This window comes from Gnatocerus cornutus, chromosome 4, assembly GCF_029298725.1.
Source record: "Gnatocerus cornutus isolate USDA-ARS CGAHR chromosome 4, icGnaCorn1.1, whole genome shotgun sequence".
NCBI lineage: Eukaryota > Metazoa > Arthropoda > Insecta > Coleoptera > Tenebrionidae > Gnatocerus > Gnatocerus cornutus.
In genome coordinates, this window is record NC_142236.1 from 19,406,132 (window position 1) to 19,426,010 (window position 19,879).

At 32.6% G+C, this 19,879-nt stretch overlaps 2 protein-coding genes and 1 pseudogene across 8 annotated transcripts; all 3 read right to left on the reverse strand.

Moving 5' to 3' along the window:
- Window positions 1-171: 171 nt before the first annotated feature.
- Window positions 172-7,617, reverse strand: LOC148176595 (cytochrome P450 4C1-like). The gene is made up of 9 exons (XM_088033959.1): window positions 6,930-7,617; window positions 6,693-6,884; window positions 6,465-6,647; window positions 6,349-6,418; window positions 6,174-6,300; window positions 1,039-1,224; window positions 839-992; window positions 610-789; window positions 172-563 (listed from the first exon to the last, which is right to left on the reverse strand). Exons 1-9 carry the CDS (start codon window positions 7,099-7,101, stop codon window positions 376-378), a joined length of 1,452 nt encoding a protein of 483 aa, XP_087890085.1. The 5' UTR covers window positions 7,102-7,617; the 3' UTR covers window positions 172-375.
- A 3,724-nt stretch (window positions 7,618-11,341) lies between these two features.
- On the reverse strand, window positions 11,342-13,127 carry LOC148176596 (acyl-CoA Delta-9 desaturase-like; annotated as a pseudogene). The gene is made up of 4 exons (XR_015769949.1): window positions 12,185-13,127; window positions 11,924-12,129; window positions 11,694-11,876; window positions 11,342-11,654 (listed from the first exon to the last, which is right to left on the reverse strand). The product of XR_015769949.1 is annotated as an acyl-CoA Delta-9 desaturase-like (transcript).
- Window positions 12,299-17,721, reverse strand: LOC148176597 (uncharacterized). Of its 6 annotated transcripts, none has more exons than XM_088034188.1 (4): window positions 17,545-17,721; window positions 17,228-17,326; window positions 15,882-17,177; window positions 12,299-12,315 (listed from the first exon to the last, which is right to left on the reverse strand). In XM_088034188.1, exons 2-3 carry the CDS (start codon window positions 17,323-17,325, stop codon window positions 15,890-15,892), a joined length of 1,386 nt encoding a protein of 461 aa, XP_087890314.1. In that variant the 5' UTR covers window position 17,326; window positions 17,545-17,721; the 3' UTR covers window positions 12,299-12,315; window positions 15,882-15,889. The 6 variants fall into 6 exon arrangements, with proteins under 6 accessions (XP_087890314.1, XP_087890318.1, XP_087890313.1 ...); XM_088034192.1 differs by lacking the exon at window positions 12,299-12,315 and having other exon boundaries at window positions 14,948-15,977; window positions 16,031-17,177; XM_088034187.1 differs by lacking the exon at window positions 12,299-12,315 and having other exon boundaries at window positions 14,948-17,177.
- Between the last annotated feature and the right edge of the window lie 2,158 nt (window positions 17,722-19,879).

Genomic DNA, 19,879 nt, shown 5'->3' on the forward strand with positions numbered 1-19,879 from the left:
ATTTTTTTGCAGTAGTTAGATGAAAATGCCTTTAAACTTTTACTTCCTTAAATTAACATGTTAATATAAAATTTGCAGAATAAAAATTTTCAAAATCAGGAGTAAAACAGAGTAGAAAAGTAGAGAACTGGAAATAGTAAAAGAACTAGTTTTTAAGTGAATGGTTTGTCCTACAAGAGCAAAATAACTATTCCAAACGAGTTACCACACTATACTTTTTCTGGTCAACAATAAAACCCACGAATTTTACAAACTTAGTATCTAGAATATCCCAGAAGACAAAATAATTTAAACGCCTAAGAAATCTAAAGAATCTAAACAGTTTATTAAAAAATCCTAACAATTTAACGTGATTAATAATAAAAATCAAAAAAATTAATTTCCAACAGTATCCACACTTTCCCTTTTCCTCATCAACATCTTAAACCCTCTCTTCGGTTTCAAAATCCCTTGGAAAATCATCTCAATTTCATGCAACGACTGATACTGTCCCGGAAGAACCTCAAAGTTCTTCACAATTTTTGCCACCAACACCTTCACAGTCATCATCCCATATTTAAGACCTGCAACGACTCCTTCAGCGCAAATTTAAACATTTACACTCGTCACCTATGCAGTTTCTAGGCCCTGAACTAAACGGCATATATGCGCCTCGAGGTCTCTTTTTAACTTCTTCTGGTAAAAACCGGTCTGGATCAAACTTTAACGGATCGGGCCAAAACTCCGGTTTTCTGTGAAGATGGAGGATGGGAACGATAACAACGCTTCGTTCTGGATAAACTTGTCCGTCTAAAACTGAAGTAGTTTCATTGGTATTGACCACATTTGACCGTTTAACTTATTTGAATAGTTTCTTCAAGGTAGCGACCAACTAATGGAAATGGAGGAAGAATTCTCATGGTTTCTTTAACAACACGGTCTAAGTAGTCGAAATTGTTTAGATCTTCGAGAGTAAAGTCTGAGGTACCTTCTAGTTCTTCAAAGAGTTTTTTCTGGAACGAAAAGAAGAAGACCAGAAGGAAAGACGAGATCGCTTACTTGAACTTCTGGGTAGATGCTCAAGACTACAAGAACAGTAGAGGTGACAAGAGCTGAGGTTTCACTCGCGGCGATGAACATGACGGCTACTTCTTCTTCTAGTTCTTTTGGTGTGTTGTAGTTTCCCTGCAGAACACGACTGATGAAGTTATTTTTGTCAGGTTCTTCTTGACGGCGAGCGATTATCTGAAAGCACGACATGACGAAGAAAATGTTGGGACCTAAAGAATACAGAAATGATGGTGGACCACCTTCTAAACATTTCTGAACTAAAAATTCACTATTTTTACTCGCTTTCTAATTCCTTTATTTGAGGATGTACGTTGAAAATTCACACAGTTTTGGATTCTGCGTAAAATGAGAACAAACAATCTAAGTTTGCTCAGCAAATAAGCGAGGTATTGACCAAATTAGATTTAAAAAAAAAGTCTTCTAAATTGTACGTTGGCTAACTTCTAAATTGAAAAAAAAATTAGATTTTTTGAATATTTTATTCTTTGAAATTTGGAATATGTAAAACCGAATTCTTCAGTAGAAAAACGCGAGAAAAACGTTAGTAAAAACCTCGTCTTTTATCTGTTTAATTTCGGACATATCGAGCTTTAACCATTTCGGAAGTAAAAATTTCCTATTCGAAACTTTATTCCCTTTTAATTCCTTTATTTTTAAACGTACGTCCAAAATTCGCATATTTTTAGATTATGTGTGAAATTCTGCGTAAAATGAGCACAAATGATTAAAGTTTGCTCCACAAATAAGCGAAGTATTGACCGAAGTAGATGCGAAAAAACAAGTTTTTATAACGCCAAGTAACTTCTAAACAGGAAAAAATTATTTGATTTCTGAATAGCTAAGACCGGATCGGTTGGTAAGCAAAAACTACAAAAACGATGGTAAAAACCGCATCTTTCTATCTGTTTTAATTTCGGAGATATCGAGCTTAGACATTTCAGAACTAATAATTGCTATCTGAAATTTTATTCGCTTTTAATTCCTGTATTTGTGGACGAACGTTAAAAATTCGCATAGTTTTGGATTCTGCGTAAAATTTTGCGTGAAATGAGTACAAATAATCTATGTTTACCCAGCAATTAAGCGACAGATTGACCGAATTATATTTGAAAAAACAAGTCTTCTTAATTGTACTCTGGCTAACTTCAAAATTGAAAAAAAAAAAAAATTTAAATTTGGAATATGTGAGCTTGAACTCGTAGGTAAAAACACGCGAGAAAAACATTGGTAAAAACCGCATGTTCCTATCTGCCTTAGTTTCGGAGATATCGAGCTTTATCCATTTCGAAACTAAAAAATTTCTATCCGAAACTTTATTCTCTTTGAATTCCTTTATTTGTAAAAGTACGTCAAAAATTTACACAGTTTTGGATTCTGCGTAAAATTCTGCGTGAAATGATTACAATTTAAGTTTGCTTCACAAATAAGCGAAATGTCGATCAAATTAGATTTGAAAAAACAAGTCTTAATCGTACGCTGGCTAACTTCAAAATTGAAAAACATAATAAATTTTTGAATTTGGAATGTGTAAGACCGAACTTTTAGGTAAAAACGATAAAAAACCGCATTTTTCTACCTATGTTAGTTTTCGGAGACATCGAGTATACATTTCGGAACTAAAAATTCACCATTCAAAATTTAAATCGCTTGTAATTCCTTTATTTGTAGACGTACGTTTTGAAATGTGCGTGAAATTCTGCATAAAATGAGCACAAATAATTTAAGTTTGCTTTGCAAATAAACGAGATATCGACCGAATTAAATTTAAAAAATAACTGGTCTTCTTAATCGTACGATGGCTAACTTCTAAATTAAAAAAAAATATAAAATTTTTGAATTTGTGATATAGAAACCAGATTTTTAGGTACACAAATATGCAAAAAAAAATTATAGTAAAAACCGCATCTTTCTGTCTGTCTCAGTTTCGAAGACTCGAGTTTTATACATTTCGGAACTAAAAATTCACCACTTAAAATTTTAATCGCTTGTAATTCCTTTATTTGCAAACTCACTACGTCAAAAATTCACACAGTTTTGGATTCTGTGTGAAATTCTACGTAAAATGAGCACAAATGATTTAAGTTGGCTTTGCAAATAAGCGAAATATCGACCGAATTAGATTTGAAAAATACAGATTTTCTTAATCGTATGATAGCTAACTTCTAAATTGGAAACAATATAAATTTTCTGAATTGAATTCGGGATATGTTAAAACTAGCTTCTTAGATAAAGAACGCAATAAAAACTAAAGTTAAAACCACATCTTTCTATCTGTCTTAGTTTCGGAGATATCAAGCTTTATACATTTTGGAGTTAAAAATTCACTAAATTCGAAACTTTAATCGCTTCTAATATCTGTATTTGAGAACGTACGTTAGGAATTCAAAGAATTTTGGATCCTCATGAAATTTCGCGTAAAATGAGCACATATAACTTGAGTTTGATCAGCAAATAGTCAAGATTTTGACTAAATTAGATTTGAAAAAAACAAGTTTTTATAATCGTACAAACACTAACTTCTAAATTAGAAAAAATATAAACTTTTGGATATGTAGGATATGTAAAATCGGATTTAAGTAGAAAAAAAACTAAGGTAAAAAACAAAGGTAAAAACCGTATCTTTTTATCTGTCTCAGTTTCAGAGCTTTACACATTTCGGAACAAAAAATAACCATACAAAACTTTAATCGTTTCTAATCTTTTTATTTGTGTTTTAGATTCTGCGTGAAATTTTGCGTAAAATGAGCACAAAAAAATTTTAATTTGACCCGCAAATAAGCAAGATGTTGATTGAATTAGATTTGAGAAAAAAACAGGTCTTCTTAATCGTGCGATAACTAACTTAAATTAGAAAAAATATAAAATTTTTGACTTTAGGAGAATTTTTATGATCGAATTCTTAAGTAAAAAACGCAAGAATAAAAAATGGCAAAATCCGCATCTTGCTATTTGTTTTAGTTTTGTAGATATCGAGCTTTATCCATTTCGGAACTAAACATTTTCTATCCGAAAGTTTATTTCCTTTTAATTCCCTTATTTGTGAAAGTCCATCGAAAATTTGCACAGTTTCGAATTCTGCGTAAAATTCTGCGTGAAATGAGAACAATTTAAGTTTGTTCCACAAATATCGATCAAATTTGATTTGACAAAACAAGTCTTCTCAATCGTAAGCAGGCTAACTTCAAAATTGGAAAAAATGTTAAATTTTCGAATTTGGAATGTGTAAGACACGCAGGTTGAAACACGCGAAAAAAACGATGGTAAAAACTGCATCTTTCTACCTGTCTTAATTTCGCAACTAAAAATTCACCATTCAAAATTTTAAGCGCTTGTAATTTCTTTATTTGTCCCCGTTCGTTAAAAATTTGCACAATTTTGGAATCTGCGTGAAATTCTGCGTAGAATGAGCACAAATAATTAAAGTTTGCTCCACAAATAAGTGAAATATTGACCGAATTATATGCGAAAAAACAAGTCTTCTTAATAGAATGCTAAGTAACTTCTAAACGGGAAAAAATTATTAAGTTTTGAATTCTGGGTAGGTAAGACCGAATCGATTGGTAAGCAAAAACTAGAAAAACGATGTTAAAAATTGTATTTTTCTATCTGGCTTAGATTCGGAGATATCGAGCTTAGACATTTCAGAACTAAAAATTGCTATTCGACATTTTATTCGCTTCTAATTTCCGTATTTGTGGAAACACCTCAAAAATTCGCACAGTTTTGGATTCTGCGTAAAATTCTGGATAAAATAAGTACAAATAATCTAAGTTAGCTCAGCAAATAAGCGAGAGATTGATGAAATTATATTTGAAAAAAAAGTCTTCTTCATCGTAAGCTGGCTGACTTTAAAATTGAAAAAAATGTTAAATTTTCGAATTTGGAATATGTGAGATTTAACACTTAGGAAGTAAAAACACGGGAAAAAAACGATGGTAAAAACCGCATGTTCCTATCAGCCTTAGTGTCGGAGATATCGAGTTTTATCCATTTCGGAACTAAAAATTTTCTATTCGAAATTTTATTTCCATTTAATTCCTTTATTTGTGAAAGTACATCGAAAATTTCCACAGTTTTGAATTCAATGTAAAATTCTGCGTAAAATGAGCACAACGATTTAGGTTTGCTCCACAAATAAGCGAGATACCGATCAAATTAGATTAAAAAACAAGCCTTCTTAATCGTACGCTGGCTAACTTCAAAATTAGAAAACATGTTAAATTTTTGAATTTGGAATGTGTAAGACCGAACTTTTAAGTAAAAATACGCGAGAATAACGATGAAAAAACCGCATCTTCTGCCTATCTTAGTTTCGGAAATATCGAGTGTATACATTTCGGAACTAAAAATTTACCATTCAAAACTTTAATCGCTTGTAATTCCTTTATTTGTGGACGTACGTTAAAAATTTGCACAATTTTGGAATCTGCATGAAATTCTGCGTAAAATGAGCACAAATAATTTAAGTTTGCGTCGCAAATAAACGAGATATCGACCGAATTAAATTTGAAAAATAACTGGTCTTGTTAATCGTACGATAGCTAACTTCTAAATTAAAAGAAATTTAAGCTTTATACATTTCGGAACTAAAAATTCACCATCTAAAATTTTAATCGCTTCTAATTCCTTTATTTGCAGACGTACGTCAAAAACTTACACAATGTTGAATTCTGCGTAAAATTCTGCGTAAAATGAGCCAAATAATTTGAATTTAATCCGCAAATACTCGAGATTTTGAGTGAATTCGATTAAAAAAACAAGTTTTCGTAATTCGTACAAAAGGTAACTTCAAAGTTAGAAAAAATATAAACTTTTTGAATTGAGGATATGTCAAACCGGATTTAAATGTAAAAAAACAATATAAAAATAATGGTAAAAATCGTATTTTTTTATCTGTCTCAATTTCGAAAATTATCGAGCTTTACACACATTGGTGCAGAGCAAACAATAATTTTTCAAAATTTTAATCGATTCAAATTTTTATTTTAGGACGTACGTTGAAAATTCGAACAGTTTTGGATTCTGCATGAAATTCTGCGTAAAATGAGCACCAACAATTTAAGTTTGTTCCGCAAATAGGCGAAATATTAATAAAAATCCAAATAGGAACAGCAGACACTCACTTCTCTAATCTGTCGAATATACTGCTCTTTCAAGTCAACAACTTTCTTGTAGTGCCTGCTCGTTTTCCAAATCCAGTCAAAGAAATACAACACGTACATCAACCGCATGTTAACCAGTCGTTCAAACCTGCGACCAAAGAAGTACCAAAAGGTGTCAAAAACAAAGAAATCTTACTCTGCAATCATTGGTAGAAATTTTGAGTTCTGTTCCGGCAGCGTCGTCACATCCACACCTCCAACGGTTTCTGGAAAAAGAAAATTAATTAATTAATTAACATTATTAAATGTTACCAATGCCCATGTCCAGCGTGGTGGTCCAGATGGCAGGCAATACGTCGGTGGAGAGTCCACAGTGAAACTCCAACTCTTTCATTAGTCTGTTTGCTATTTTCATCTGGCGGTCGAAGAAGGAATTGATCGTTTTGGTGTTAAAGACGCGCGAGATGTTCTTCCGATTCTTTTGCCACGTGTTAACTAAAACAACTAAATTAATCAAAGAAGTTGAGTCAGTTAATTCACCTTTTGTTGTCAGAAGAGACGTGAAAATATCATCAAAATAGCTGTAAGGTGGACAATCCTTTTGCAAACAATTCCCCAAAATGAACTCCGCGTCTTCAACTTTTGAAAGGACAATGGCCATTTGAGGTCCAACCCAAACTCTGAAGACTGGAGGGTAAAATTCGACAAATTTAAACGCCGTTGGGACCACATCTATAAGAAAATTGTTGATTTTGTTTGAAATGAGGCAAAATTTACCTTTAGGCCCCACAAATATGAAATATAGACTCCCAAGAAAAGGTATCGAAAACGGCCCTGGCAAACGCCAAGAAGTGTACAACAGCCATCGCCGCGTCCAAAGAAATTTCGCGGAAAGAAGTAGACACAGAATAATGACGAGGCATGATAAAATTGAATTGATTTCATTCATTTTCGAACACACGAAATGGTACAGGAAATTGAAGGTCGGGCTTATATTCTGAACGAACTCGTTAAATGTTACGATTAGTTTTTCTTATTACAGTTTTTTGGTTTGCAATAAAATTCATGATCACCGTAAATTAGCCATTAGAAAAATTTGATTTTGGCGTCCTCGAGTTTGATTAGTCGCAATTTCCATAATTCAAAATCGTTTTAGAAGAGCTGTATTATCCACTTGTTACTTGTTTGTGTAAAGGAAAAAAACGTTGTTTGATATACTCTTTATGAAACAAGTGATGTAATATAGTTTTTTTACATCACTCAATTTGGTAATTTTTGACTTGTCGACAAAAATTTTGAGCGCCTGTCAAATTGTGAAGTAACAAATTTTTTTTAGCCGTAAGCAGTCGTAGATAAAACGTTGTATCTTGTCGACTTGTTGTGTCGTAAATTACAAAAAATTAGCGCCAAAAATACAATTTTAAAAAAATATACTTTTAAGACGATAAATTTTTAAAATTTTAAATTACTTTCTATTAAATCTTTTGGTTCAAAAACAGTAAAATTTTAGGTGTTTCAATCCTGTCGACATCAATTGAGTGTAGTAAATTACAAAAAAATGACACAATAATTTTTAGAAATTTTTATTTCGAAGACGATAAAAAAATTTGCAATATTTTCACTTGTAATATCCATAGTGCATTGATCATTTCAGAAAATTTTTTCGAATGTATTTCAAAAACGTTTTAATTAGCCCGAGTGAAACACCATCAATTTTCTTGCGTTTTTTGAATCAAGAATTTGGTGCCTTTTGTGTTCCAAATTGGAAAATTTAATATTTTTTCCAATTTAGAACTTAGCTATCGTACGATTATGACAACTTGTATTTTTCAAATTTAATTCTGTCAAAATTTCGCTTATTTGCGGTTCAAACTTAAATTGTTTGTGCTCATTTTACGCAAAATTTAATAGAGATTCCAAAATTGTTAGATTGTTTAACGTACGTCCTCAAATAGAGAAAAAAAAGCGATAAAAATTTCGAATTGTGAATTTTTAGTTCCAAAATGTATAAAGCTCGATATCTCCGAAACTAAGACAAATAGAAAAATGTGGTTTTTACCATCGTGTTTATTGCGACTTTTTTTTGTCTAATAATCTAATTTTCCATATTCCGAATTTAAAAAAATTATATTGTTTCCAATTTAGAAGTTAGCTATCGTACGATTAAGAAAAACCGTTTTTCAAACATAATTCGGTCAACATTTTCCTTATTTGCGGAGCAAAATCAAATTAGTTGTGCTCATTTTACGCAGAATTTTACGCAGAATCCAAAACTGTGTGAATTTTTGACGTAGTACGTCTGAAAATAAAGGAATTCCAAGCGATTAAAATTTTAGATAATAAATTTGTAGTTCCGAAAAGTATAAAGCTTGATGTCTGCGAACCTGACACAAACAGAAAAATGCGGTTTTTACTGTCGATTTTTTTGCATTTTTTATACCTACAAATTTGGTTTCTTGTATCTTAAATTCAAAAATTTTCTATTTTTTTTTAATTTAGCAGTTAGCTACCGTACGATTAAGAAGACCAGTTTTTTATCAAATTTAATTCGGTCGATATCTCGTTTATTTGCGAAGCAAACTTAAATTATTTGTGCTCATTTTACGCAGAATTTCACGCAGATTCCAAAATTGTGGCAAGTTTTTAAAATACGTCAACAAATAAAAAAATTATTAACGATTAAAATTTTGAATTGTAAATTTTTAGTTCCAAAATGTATACACTAGATATCTCCGAAACTAAGACAGACAGAAAGATGCGGTTTTTACCATCGATTTTCTTGCGTTTCTCTCGGTTTTACACATTCCAAATTCAAAAATTTAACATGTTTTCCAATTTTGTTAGCCAGCGTATGATTAAGAAGACTTGTTTTTTTAATCTAATTTGGTCGGTATCTCGTTTATTTGTGGAACAAACCTAAATTGTTGTGCTCATTTTACGCAGAAAATTACAAAAAAAAATGGCACCAAAATTTTTAGAAATTTTTATTTCTCAGACGATCAAAAAATTTGCAATTTTTTCTATTAAATTTCGTAACTGACAAATTTCATTCAAAAACAGTAAAATTTGAAGGTTTTAATCCTGTCGACTTGTTGATTATTAAAGTGTGGTAAATTACAAAAAAATTTCACAAGAAAGAAAATTTTTGGAAATTTTTGTTTTTAAGACAATTTTCCATTAAATTTGGTAACTCTAGCAGTTTTCATTCGAAAACAGTGAAATTTGGAGGTTTTAATTTTGTCGAGTTGTTGACTGAAGTATGGTAAATTACAAAAATATAGTGCAATAAAAAAAAATTTAAAAATTTTTCTTTTAAGGATCACCCAAAAAATTTTAATGTTTCTATTAAATTCCGTAACTCTGACAGTTTTTATTCGAAAAGTGTAAAATTTGGAGGTTTTAATCCCGTCGATGTGTAAACCGAGTGTGGTAAATTACAAAAATTAGCGCAAAAAAAACACCATTTTTTTTTAATTGTTGTTTTTAAGACGAGCCAAAAATGTTCAACGTTTTTATTTAATTACGTAACTCTTGCAGTTTTCATTCTAAAACAGTAAAATTTAGAGGTTTTAATCTTTTCGACTTGTCAATTGAGTTTAGTAAATTACAAAAAATTAGGGCAAAAAAAAAAAAATTTATAAATTTTAAACAAGTTTTAGACCCACAAATTTTCAGTGTTTTCTGTTAAATTCCGTCCCTCTGCCAGTTTTCATTCTAAAACATTTAAATTCAAAGTTTTTAATCCTGTCGACGACTTGTCAATTGAGTGTAGAAAATTACAAAAATTTGCACGAAAAAATTTTTTTTTAGAAATTTTCATTGTTAATTACCCAAAAATGTTCTATATTTTCTATAAAATTTTCTATAAAACTCCGGCAGTTTTTGTTCGAAAACCGTAAAATTTAGAAGTTTTAATTCTGTCGATTTAGAGTTAGCGCAAAAAAGAGTATTTCTAAAAAATTTCAATTCGAAAACAACGTTACCGCTGCTCAAAACCAAAAATCCACACAGAAACTAAAAAAAAAAACATGGAAATTGAGGAAAATCTACGGAAAATGACAAGAAATAAGCTTAACTAAGTACCTATCGAAAATTTATAAAAAATCTAGAACAAAACTTGATGAATGCAATTTAGAGAAAATCTGGAAAATCTAAAAGGAAACAAAGAGAAGACAAATGATCCAAAAAGAAGCAAGAGGAAGTTTGCAAAGAATCGTTAGAAACTCTACAAGGAAGTAGTCTACAAAAAAGCAAAAAAGAATCTACGGGGAAAGAATAGAATGTTTAGAGAGCATAAACAGAATCCCGAGAAAATCAGGAAGGAATCGACAAAATCAAAAAGAAAATAATCCACAGAGAAATTAAAAAGAATCTACAGGCATAGAGCAAAAATTGAAGAAGAATGAAAAAACAGATTTCAAAAAGAATCTTGACGAAGCCAAGAAAATCTGCAATAGAAAATACAGAAAATTTTAAGAGAATGACGAAAATGTAGAGGTAATGTCAAATTCCTCGAAAAATCAACAAAAATTGAGGCTACATGACAATTTTTCTTTTATACAGACGGTTTTTGAGGCTCTACTTGCAAAATCGAAATCGAAAAACATAAAATAATAAAGTTTTATCAAGATCCAACTGTTAGTTCTAGAGAAATCGACAGAAATATGCATAAAATCCGTAAAATTCGTCGAAAAATCAAATAAATTTGGAGCAAAATTTCGATTTTTCGTGTATACAAACGGGTTTTAAGGCTGTATTTGCAAAATAGAGATCAAAAAGCAAAAAATTATAATAATAAAATCCGCGAACGTCGAAAAATCACCTAAATTTCAGGCCAAATAACATTTTTTCTTTTATACAAACGGTCTTTAAGGCGGTATTCGCAAAGTAGAAGCCGAAATGCATAAAATAATAAAGTTTTATCAAAATCCAACGGTTAAATCTAAAGAAATCATCTGAAATGTGGATGAAATACAGAAAGAATCGATTAGATTAAAAGAGAATTTACACAGAAACTAGAGAGAATCTAAAAAATGTCTACATAGGAACTAAAGACAGTCTTTGGAGAAACTCGATAATGCAGAAAGAAGGAATGTACAGTCTACAGGGAAACATGGAAAATTTATGGAGAAACTCGATGGAACTGTTCACAAAGGTACTGAAGAAAATAGAGAAAATCCTTGAAGAAACTAGTAAAAATTTAAAGAAACTCTAAAGAAAAAATCGACAGACCATCTGGAATATTCATTTTATTTTATTGAAACTTTTGCAAACCGACCCCATTCCCCAAAAGAGTTTTCTTTATTACTTCCGTCGATGGACTCTTCAAATCGTACGCCAACCCCAATTTCGCACAGAAATCAATGAATAAAGTCGTCAAATTTGCCCTGTGGTTCCCCAGTTCAGCTGCTTTGTAGTCCCAAGGAAAAGTGTGGTGGTAATTATGCCAACCTTCACCCATCGCCAAAAGAGACCACCAGATTTTCACTAGGCTGAATATTCCTAAAAGAGATTTTCAGAACTTTCAAAATTTCAACTCACTTGTTGTAGGGTTTGTCTCCAAACATGTGCGCCGCGCTGTTTACCAACCAAGCAATATTCAAAGCAGCTGTGTATCTAAACATGCAATGCATAAAAGACCAATAAATCGATTCGTTCCACAGAATGATAGGTACCGCTGTTGGTAAAACAAAGCAGAATATAAACTTGAAGGCCCAATCGTATCTATAAATGAATAGATGAAGAACAAAGCAATTTCTTTTTGTACGTACTTTAGAAAAAAGACAACCACTGGATCGTCAAGAAGGTCGCTGCAGTCTACTTCGCGGCCATGTTTGAGTACTTCCGGGTGCTTCCTCATCATGAGCCAGCCAACGTGAGCAAAGAAGAATCCTCGATTCATGTTGTGAGGGTCAGCATCAGTTTCACAGAATTTGTGGTGGAGCCTGTGGTCTCGAACCCAATCATAAAGAGAGTTCTAAGAAAAATAAACACAATCGTAGATAAAACGTTGTAATACACATGGAACTCACATGTCCTGCGACTTCATAGAGCATCGCCAGAAGTATTCTCATGGGCCATCTGGCTTTGTAAGCTCTATGGGTCCATAGTCTATGAGCTCCGGCTGTCACTCCAAAACCTCCTGCACCTGCAACTAGAATGCCTAAAAGAAACAATAATTAGAAATAAAAGTATTTTTTGTGGAAATTACTCCAACAGAATGTCCTCCAGTGAGAAGTATATGGAAATGTTAACATGGTGTAGCAAGCAATCAAATGCGTTAAAGAGATTATTAAGATGTTCCTCCATATTAGCGGTGTTCGAAAATACCCCCAAAGAGTGCGATAACTGGTGCTAATCTGGAGGCTTTGTTGTGAAACTGTGGCCATTAGAGAACAGAAAATGGATAAAATGTTGTATTTTATTCGAAATCGAGTTGATTCAATTTTGAATTTCACTTTTACACTAAATTAAACTCCTAAATATATGTAATTGTAATGTTTATTTCTGTATTAAATTAAGACGTCAGATAAGAACAATAAAATAAAATTAAGAGCAAGAAATATAATAGTAGTAATTAAAAGAAAATAAATTCGATTGACGCAAATCATCTAAACGTGTTCCAGATCTATGCATAAATGATTATAACATCAAGAGAGGCTGTGGAATTTCTGTCATGCACTCTTTTGCCGCAGTGTTTTCATAGTGAATCCAACTATATTATAAATCATTTTAAACGTCACTGTTTTCCAGGCTTCAAACCACAACTAGAATAGTTTTTTATCTAACTTTTGCTCCATGATTGAGGTTAACTACTTGTCAGTTGACAAAAATTTAACCCACATTTGTAATGAGCGACAAATTTTATAGTCAGCCTTGGTGCTACAAACATTTATAATCACCTTGTACTTCCTAAAAAAAGAAAGAAAAAAATAAATAACAAAAATTTGATTTTTCCTTTTTTTTCTGAAAATATAAAATCTCTTCTTAATAATTCACAAAAAAACATTAAGTAAGTAATAAATTATTTCTATTTTGTTTTATGACATGATTGAAGGTCAAGATCGTAAAATAAATACGAAGAAAATTAAATACCTCATGACTACAACATTTCGTCTAATTAAATGATAATTTATAGTTAATATGCCATTAAATGTTAAATTAACTGTTAATTCAATATTCTAATTATGTATAATTCGTAGAACTTTAAACACTCATTACCATGGACGAATTACTTATACCTTATATTCCTTCCTATATGCTCATTACAGATAATTGTAAAAAAGTTGTGGTTATGCACTGAAAGAATAAAAAAAAAAGTTAAAATTTTTTTTATGTCCCCTACATCTACACAAATTGTTTAAAAAAAAAAATCTTTCTCCTCATTTGCTATAATAACAGAACTATTTCCGCAATCGTTTTGAGTGCGTTAACAAACTCCGCATCGAATGCGTTAATAGCTTTTAGTATAAAAATTATATTTTATTGGCAAATTTGAAAAATATCATAATAAAACTTAAGGAATCCGTCCAAAACTCGTGTTTTAATACATGCTTAATTAATATTCAATTGTTAGTAGATTATATAAATTGAACCCAATGAGACAACACAAAATTAATTATTCCTCCAGCAGTCTTCTAACTAGCCAATCACAGTTAAGTTTCATTAAGGGTTTTCGAATAATTAGAAAGATATTCTATTTTGGAGTTGGCGACACTGGTCGATGAACAACAGCGCATGTCAACACGTGGTGGTCGTTTTTTATGCTTTTTTCACAAAAAGGCCCAAAATTACGTTAATTTGTGAAGAGAAAGAAAATCATAGTTAGGGCTTTGAATAATCAGGAACATTCTGAAGTTGGCAACACTGGTCTGTTAACAAGTGTGCATGTCAACACGTGACACGTGAAAACTGGCCTTTTTTTTGTTTTTTTACACGGGGAGACACAAAATTGTGACAATTTGTAACAAGAATGAAGACGAGCAGCGTTAAAAACTTCGAATATTATAGTTAGGTAATCTACTTTTGAATTATATCACTTCTGTTGCGTTTGAATTTGAGGTTAGTTACAGGCTTTATGTAGAGTTTTAATGATGAGGAAAATAATTTATTTTTTACGTTGCCAACACTGTCGTGTTAATAAGAGCGCAAGTTCTCATGTGATGCGTGTAAAATTCTTGTTTTTGTGCTATTAACCTCAAATTATGGCTATTTATGTGCAGGAAAAAAGCGAGCGACATAAATTTTTGCTCTAGCAATGTTTTAAGCAACGAATCATATAGTATATCCGGTGAGAGATTGGGAGATTTCGACAGTTGACATATAGGTTGGCAGCAAATTATGCTACAAAATACACTAAAAACACTAAATTCCTACGCGAAATGGGTTGACGGAGTTGTCAGTAACTGGGGTTATTTTGTTGTTTTAAATTTCGCGCGTATGGAACACTTTTTATTGCGTAGATTTAGTGACTTTTCTGTCATTCAAACTCTCACTGTACGAACTATAGTTAGGATTCATTTAGGGATTTTTTTAACAATTGAAGAAGAAATCCAATTTTGAGGTTGGTAACACTAGCCTGTTAACAAGTGTGCGTGAAAAATGTTTGATTTTATCTGCTTTTTACATGACAAGACACAAAATTGTGGCAATTTAGGCCAAGAAAGAAGACGAAATGCATTAGAAACTCCTAAATTTGATGTTACTTGACCTACATTGGATTTAGATCCTTTTCGTTGCGTCTGAAATTGAGGTTAGTTACAGGTTTTATTTGGGGATTTTTAATAATTAGTAAGGCGATTTAATTTTTATATTGGCAAACCTGTCGTGTCAATAAGTGCGCGAATAAACATGTGATACGTGAAAAATGCTTGTTTTTGTGTTTTTAATCACATACTATAGCAATTTCTGAAAAGGAAGATAGCGAGCGACATCGCTTTGTGCTTTAGCAGTCTTTCAACCAACCAATCAAAGTTAGGTTTCATTTAGGGACTTTTACCAATTAGGAAGAAATCCCATTTTGAGGTTGGCAACACTGGCCTGTTAACAAGTGCGCATGTCAACACGTGACACTTAAAGAATGTTCCTTTTTTCACGAAAAAATACAAAATTAAGGCAATTTGTGACAAGAAAGAAGACGAGCGGCGTCGGCGTTGGAAACCCCTAAATTTGAAATTAGTAGATCTCGTTTCGTCTAAAGTTGAGGTTAGTTACAGGCTTTATGTAGGGATTTTTAATAATCAGGGAGACAACATAATTTTCGTGTTAGCAACACTGTCATGTTAATAAATGCGCAAATGAACCTGTGATGCGTGAAAAATGCTTGTTTGTGTGTTCTTAACGTCAAATTATAACAATTTATAAAAAGGAAGAAAACAAACAGCATGAATTTTTGCTTTAGAAGTCTTTTAACAGTCAAAGTTAGGTTTCAATTAGGGATTTTTAGCAATTAGGAACAATCCCCATGTTGAGATTGGCAACACTGGCTTGTTAACAAGTGCGCATGTTAACACGTGATGCGTAAAAAAAAAATTTACAGAAGAATACCCTAAATTTGAGGTTAGTTGATCCACTTTACATTTAGATTACTCTCGTTGCGTTTGAATTTGAGGTTAGTTACACACTAAAGCAAGGATTAAGTATAATCAGGAAAACAACTTATTTTTTGTGTTGGCAACACTGCCGTGTTAATATCATGCGTGAAATACGACAAGAACAAAATTTATTCACTCAAACACTCAGTATATTTTCCTCTCCAAAGCAAGTATACTCCTCGTCAACCGATCAATCGGAAGTCCATTCAAAACCCAAAGAAAGTCCTTGCAACTACAAATGTTAAATCTCTTCAAAATAAACTTCCTCGCGGCATTTCTACTAACTTCCACAAGAGACTGGACACTCGACATCTCCACAACTCTTTCACTTCCTTCAATCTCAAAAATGGTCTGTTTTACTTTCGGGGAGTTGAAATAGTCCAACACCTGGATCAAGTCTTTGTTCCCACAACAGTCCTCAACATCTAGCCATGGATGGTAATGCAAACGAACCATCGAACTAACACCCTCTTCAGAAGTTGGAACGACGTCCAAGTGCAACATCGTCTTGTACAAATCACAAGCGTCGTAGAGGTGGTACACAGCGTCTAAATCCTTAAGAGTGACGTGGAGTCCTTTTGATAACATGATGAAGATTCTCCGGTGGATGTCTTCCGCGTCGTCTTCACATTTATCTAAATAATCTGCGATGATGGAGTGGTAGGGCTTGGAGTTTTGTACCAACAGAGAAAGATACGGACTGTCCAGAAGATAATTAAAGACTTCAATGGAGTTGTTGACCACAACGTGCAGAAAATCCACACTCTCCATCACCTCCTGAAGAGTCTCCCCGAACTTCTCCACAAAAACTTTGAAGTGTTTCGCTTTAACATCGGCGAAGAACTCGCAGAAGTAGGCAATCCCGGCTCTATCACACTTAATTTTGGGTAAACGTTCGACGATGATCGAGAAGAGCGGAGAGTTGTCTCTCCACATCGCCGCCGCCACCGTGGGCAGCAAAATCGTCCCGTGCTCATCGAAAGAATACAGACAGAGGTACTCCACCAGTTTCTGCTTGGCGGGAGACCCCGGCGCCACCACATTCACCGGCAGCAGCCCTCGGTCCGAAGGAATGTTAGGATCGGCTTGGTAATACAACAGGAGGTACACCATGTCGATGTTGTTCTCCAGACAAGCGACGTACAGAGGAGTCAATCCTGTGTTATCCTGCGCGTTGACGTCAGCCCCATTTTCGATAAGAAGCTGCACGGTCTTCATGTTATTGGTTCTTTTTGCAAGAGCTGCGAGGTGTAGGAAAGAGGAGCCTGTGTTGTCTCTTAGATGAAGATTCGCACCATGTTGGAGGAGCTCCTGGACGAATTTTTCACACTTGGAGATGTTGTACAGTTGGAGGAGGATGCTGCGACCATTCTTATCAACCCCGTTGATGTTGAAGTCTTCGCGGGTTATCAGAGCTCGGAATCTCTTGAAACTAAAAGAAGAAGGAGTAAGAAGGAGGCGATTTATTACGCCGAAGAGTACTTCTTCTGTTGGATGGCGTCGTACAACGAGAATTCTTCGATGAAATTCTGGAAGGCCTGGGAAATGTATTGGTACTGCTCGTTGTCTTTGTTTTCCATGCTGAGGACAGAAACTGAGGCTGTGATGGAATAAAAGTGTTGGCAGCACTGAGTGAGGAACAATGCTACCAATCATTAACACAATGGAAGGTGAAAACGAGACAAAATCAGTGAAAAAGACGTGTATGTTGGGTTGCATAACCACCACGCCTTTAAAATCCACAAATGTTTCACCGATTTTATAACCCAACTTTAATAAAACGACACAAAACAACTCACCCTGAAGGCACCACTTAATCTAAATCGATTTATTGGCGATTTTAGTGCTGAACTAGGAACTATTTGATGATTTCGGCTTTCGACGATCGAGTTTCTCGCCGTTTCTTGTCTGCAAATGAGGTATTGTATCGCCACATTGTGCAATAAATGGTGGGATTAGAGAGATAATGATTAAAATAGGTAGATAATAAACAACGGCGAAGTGGTTTCGATCAGTCGAATCTTTCCGATATTTAAAGAGTTGATAAAACTATATACTTAATAAGTGTAGTTCAGCAATAAGAGGTTAATAATATCCTCATTTATTATTTCTTTTGAATTATTTATTTATTTTTTATTTCTTTGTACAGTTTTTTTGAGTTTGTAAAAAAAAACTAAACTAAACTAAAAAATTCATGGCTCATTTTGCTTCGCCAATTCTTATTATACAATGTATAGTTTATCCGGTGAGAGATTGGGATATTTCGACAGTTGACATATAGGTTGGTAGCAAATTATGCTACAAAATACACTAAAAACACTAAATTCCTACGCGAAATGGGTTGACAGGGTTGTCAGTAACTGGGGTTATTTTGTTATTTAAATTTCGCGCGTTTGGTACACTTTTTATTGCGTAGATTTAGTGACTTTTCTGTCATTCAATCTCTCACCGTACAAACTATATTACTGCTTAAAAGAACTGTAAGTGATAAAATAAAAATTGAAAATTTTTCGTTTTAAAACTTCTCATTTGGAATAAATGAATTTAAAATTCAATTCTAAGCAACTTCAATTCATTCAAGAAACAACTGCAAATCATAGAAATGTTCAAAATACAGTCACCAACAAAAAATTTTGGTCGTCAAATTTCACTATTTTAAAATGTTCCGTGCTAATTTTACGCTAGAATTTTTGCTGTCGACTGTATGTAAAATGTTGGTGCGTTTAATGTAATTCCAAAATAACTAAATTTGCTGAATTAACTAAAGTTTTGGATGAAATATCCCCAATAACCAAAAACAGAGGTACCAACTGGCAAAAAATAGCATGATCATCATAGTTTTCAAAATATCGAAATTTTTTATGTTCGGTTTTCGGAAAATGTCCAAAATTACAAATATTAATGTACATAGCACAAAAATTACAAAAGAAAAGAATAAAAACGGAAAATAAAAACACAGAAATCATGGAAATTTTCAAAATACTGTCGCGAAAAAAAAAAATTTTGGTCACTGCTTTCGCAAATTTGACGTTTGAATTTTTGCTGCCGACTGTATTTTAAACATTTTGAACCAAAATATCATAAAAATAGCAGTTTCCAAAGTGTCAAAATTTTTTGAATTTGGTATCCCGAAAATGTATTAAATTACAAATATTATCTAGCAAAAAAAAATCAAAAAAAAGTAATATGGAAATCATACAATTATTTAAAATCCAGTCGCAAACAAAACATTTTGATCGTCAATGTCACTTCTTTGACATCTTCCATGACAATTTAGCAACCAACATTTTTTGTCGTCGACTTTATTTAAGTTTCAAGTCTTAAAATAACTACATATTTTTTAACACTGTTTATAAAGCACTTTAATAAGCAGACTTTCTAAAAACGATTTGGAAGTCTAAGAAGGCTCTGACTATTGTAATTTGAATAGATTTGATCACAATGGCTCAATAATGATCATCGTAATGTTCTAAATTAATTAAAAAAAATACGGAAAATCCGACGTGTTTAGATAACAATCCAAGCAGCTAACAAATTTAAAATTAAAGTGGTAACTCTGATTTGATCGTTGAAGAACGAACTTGCCAAAAATTTTCAATTTTCAAATTTTCAATTTTTCGTTTAAAAACTTCTCATTTGGAATAAATGAATTTAAAATTCGATTCTAAGCAACTTCTCTTAGAATAATACCTAACTTTTAGAGATATTCCTAACGCGAAGTAAATTACAAGAAAATAGCTGTATTTCCAGTATCGTCATGGATTTTGCAAAGTTGCACATAAATATCCCTAAAAAATAACTTTACGATTTGATCAAAATTTAACTTAATATGCCAAAAATTAATAGAGATACCAGCTTGTTTTCTGGCTGAAATTAAACATTTACCATTCACTAATCAAAATTATCATTAAGGCAATACATTTTAAGAAGTTGCAACCCAACTACAATACAAAAAATAATTAAATACTGTGTGGCAACCTCTAGGATAGGTGGTCTTGACCCGACCGCTGTCAAAAAGGTCAATTGTCTTTTCTCAGATTTCGATTGTACATGATTACCAATTATAACGTTTTCTTTTATAATATAGTTTGTTATCAGTGTCGCAGTTTAATTTAATCCTAACCACCAAAACTG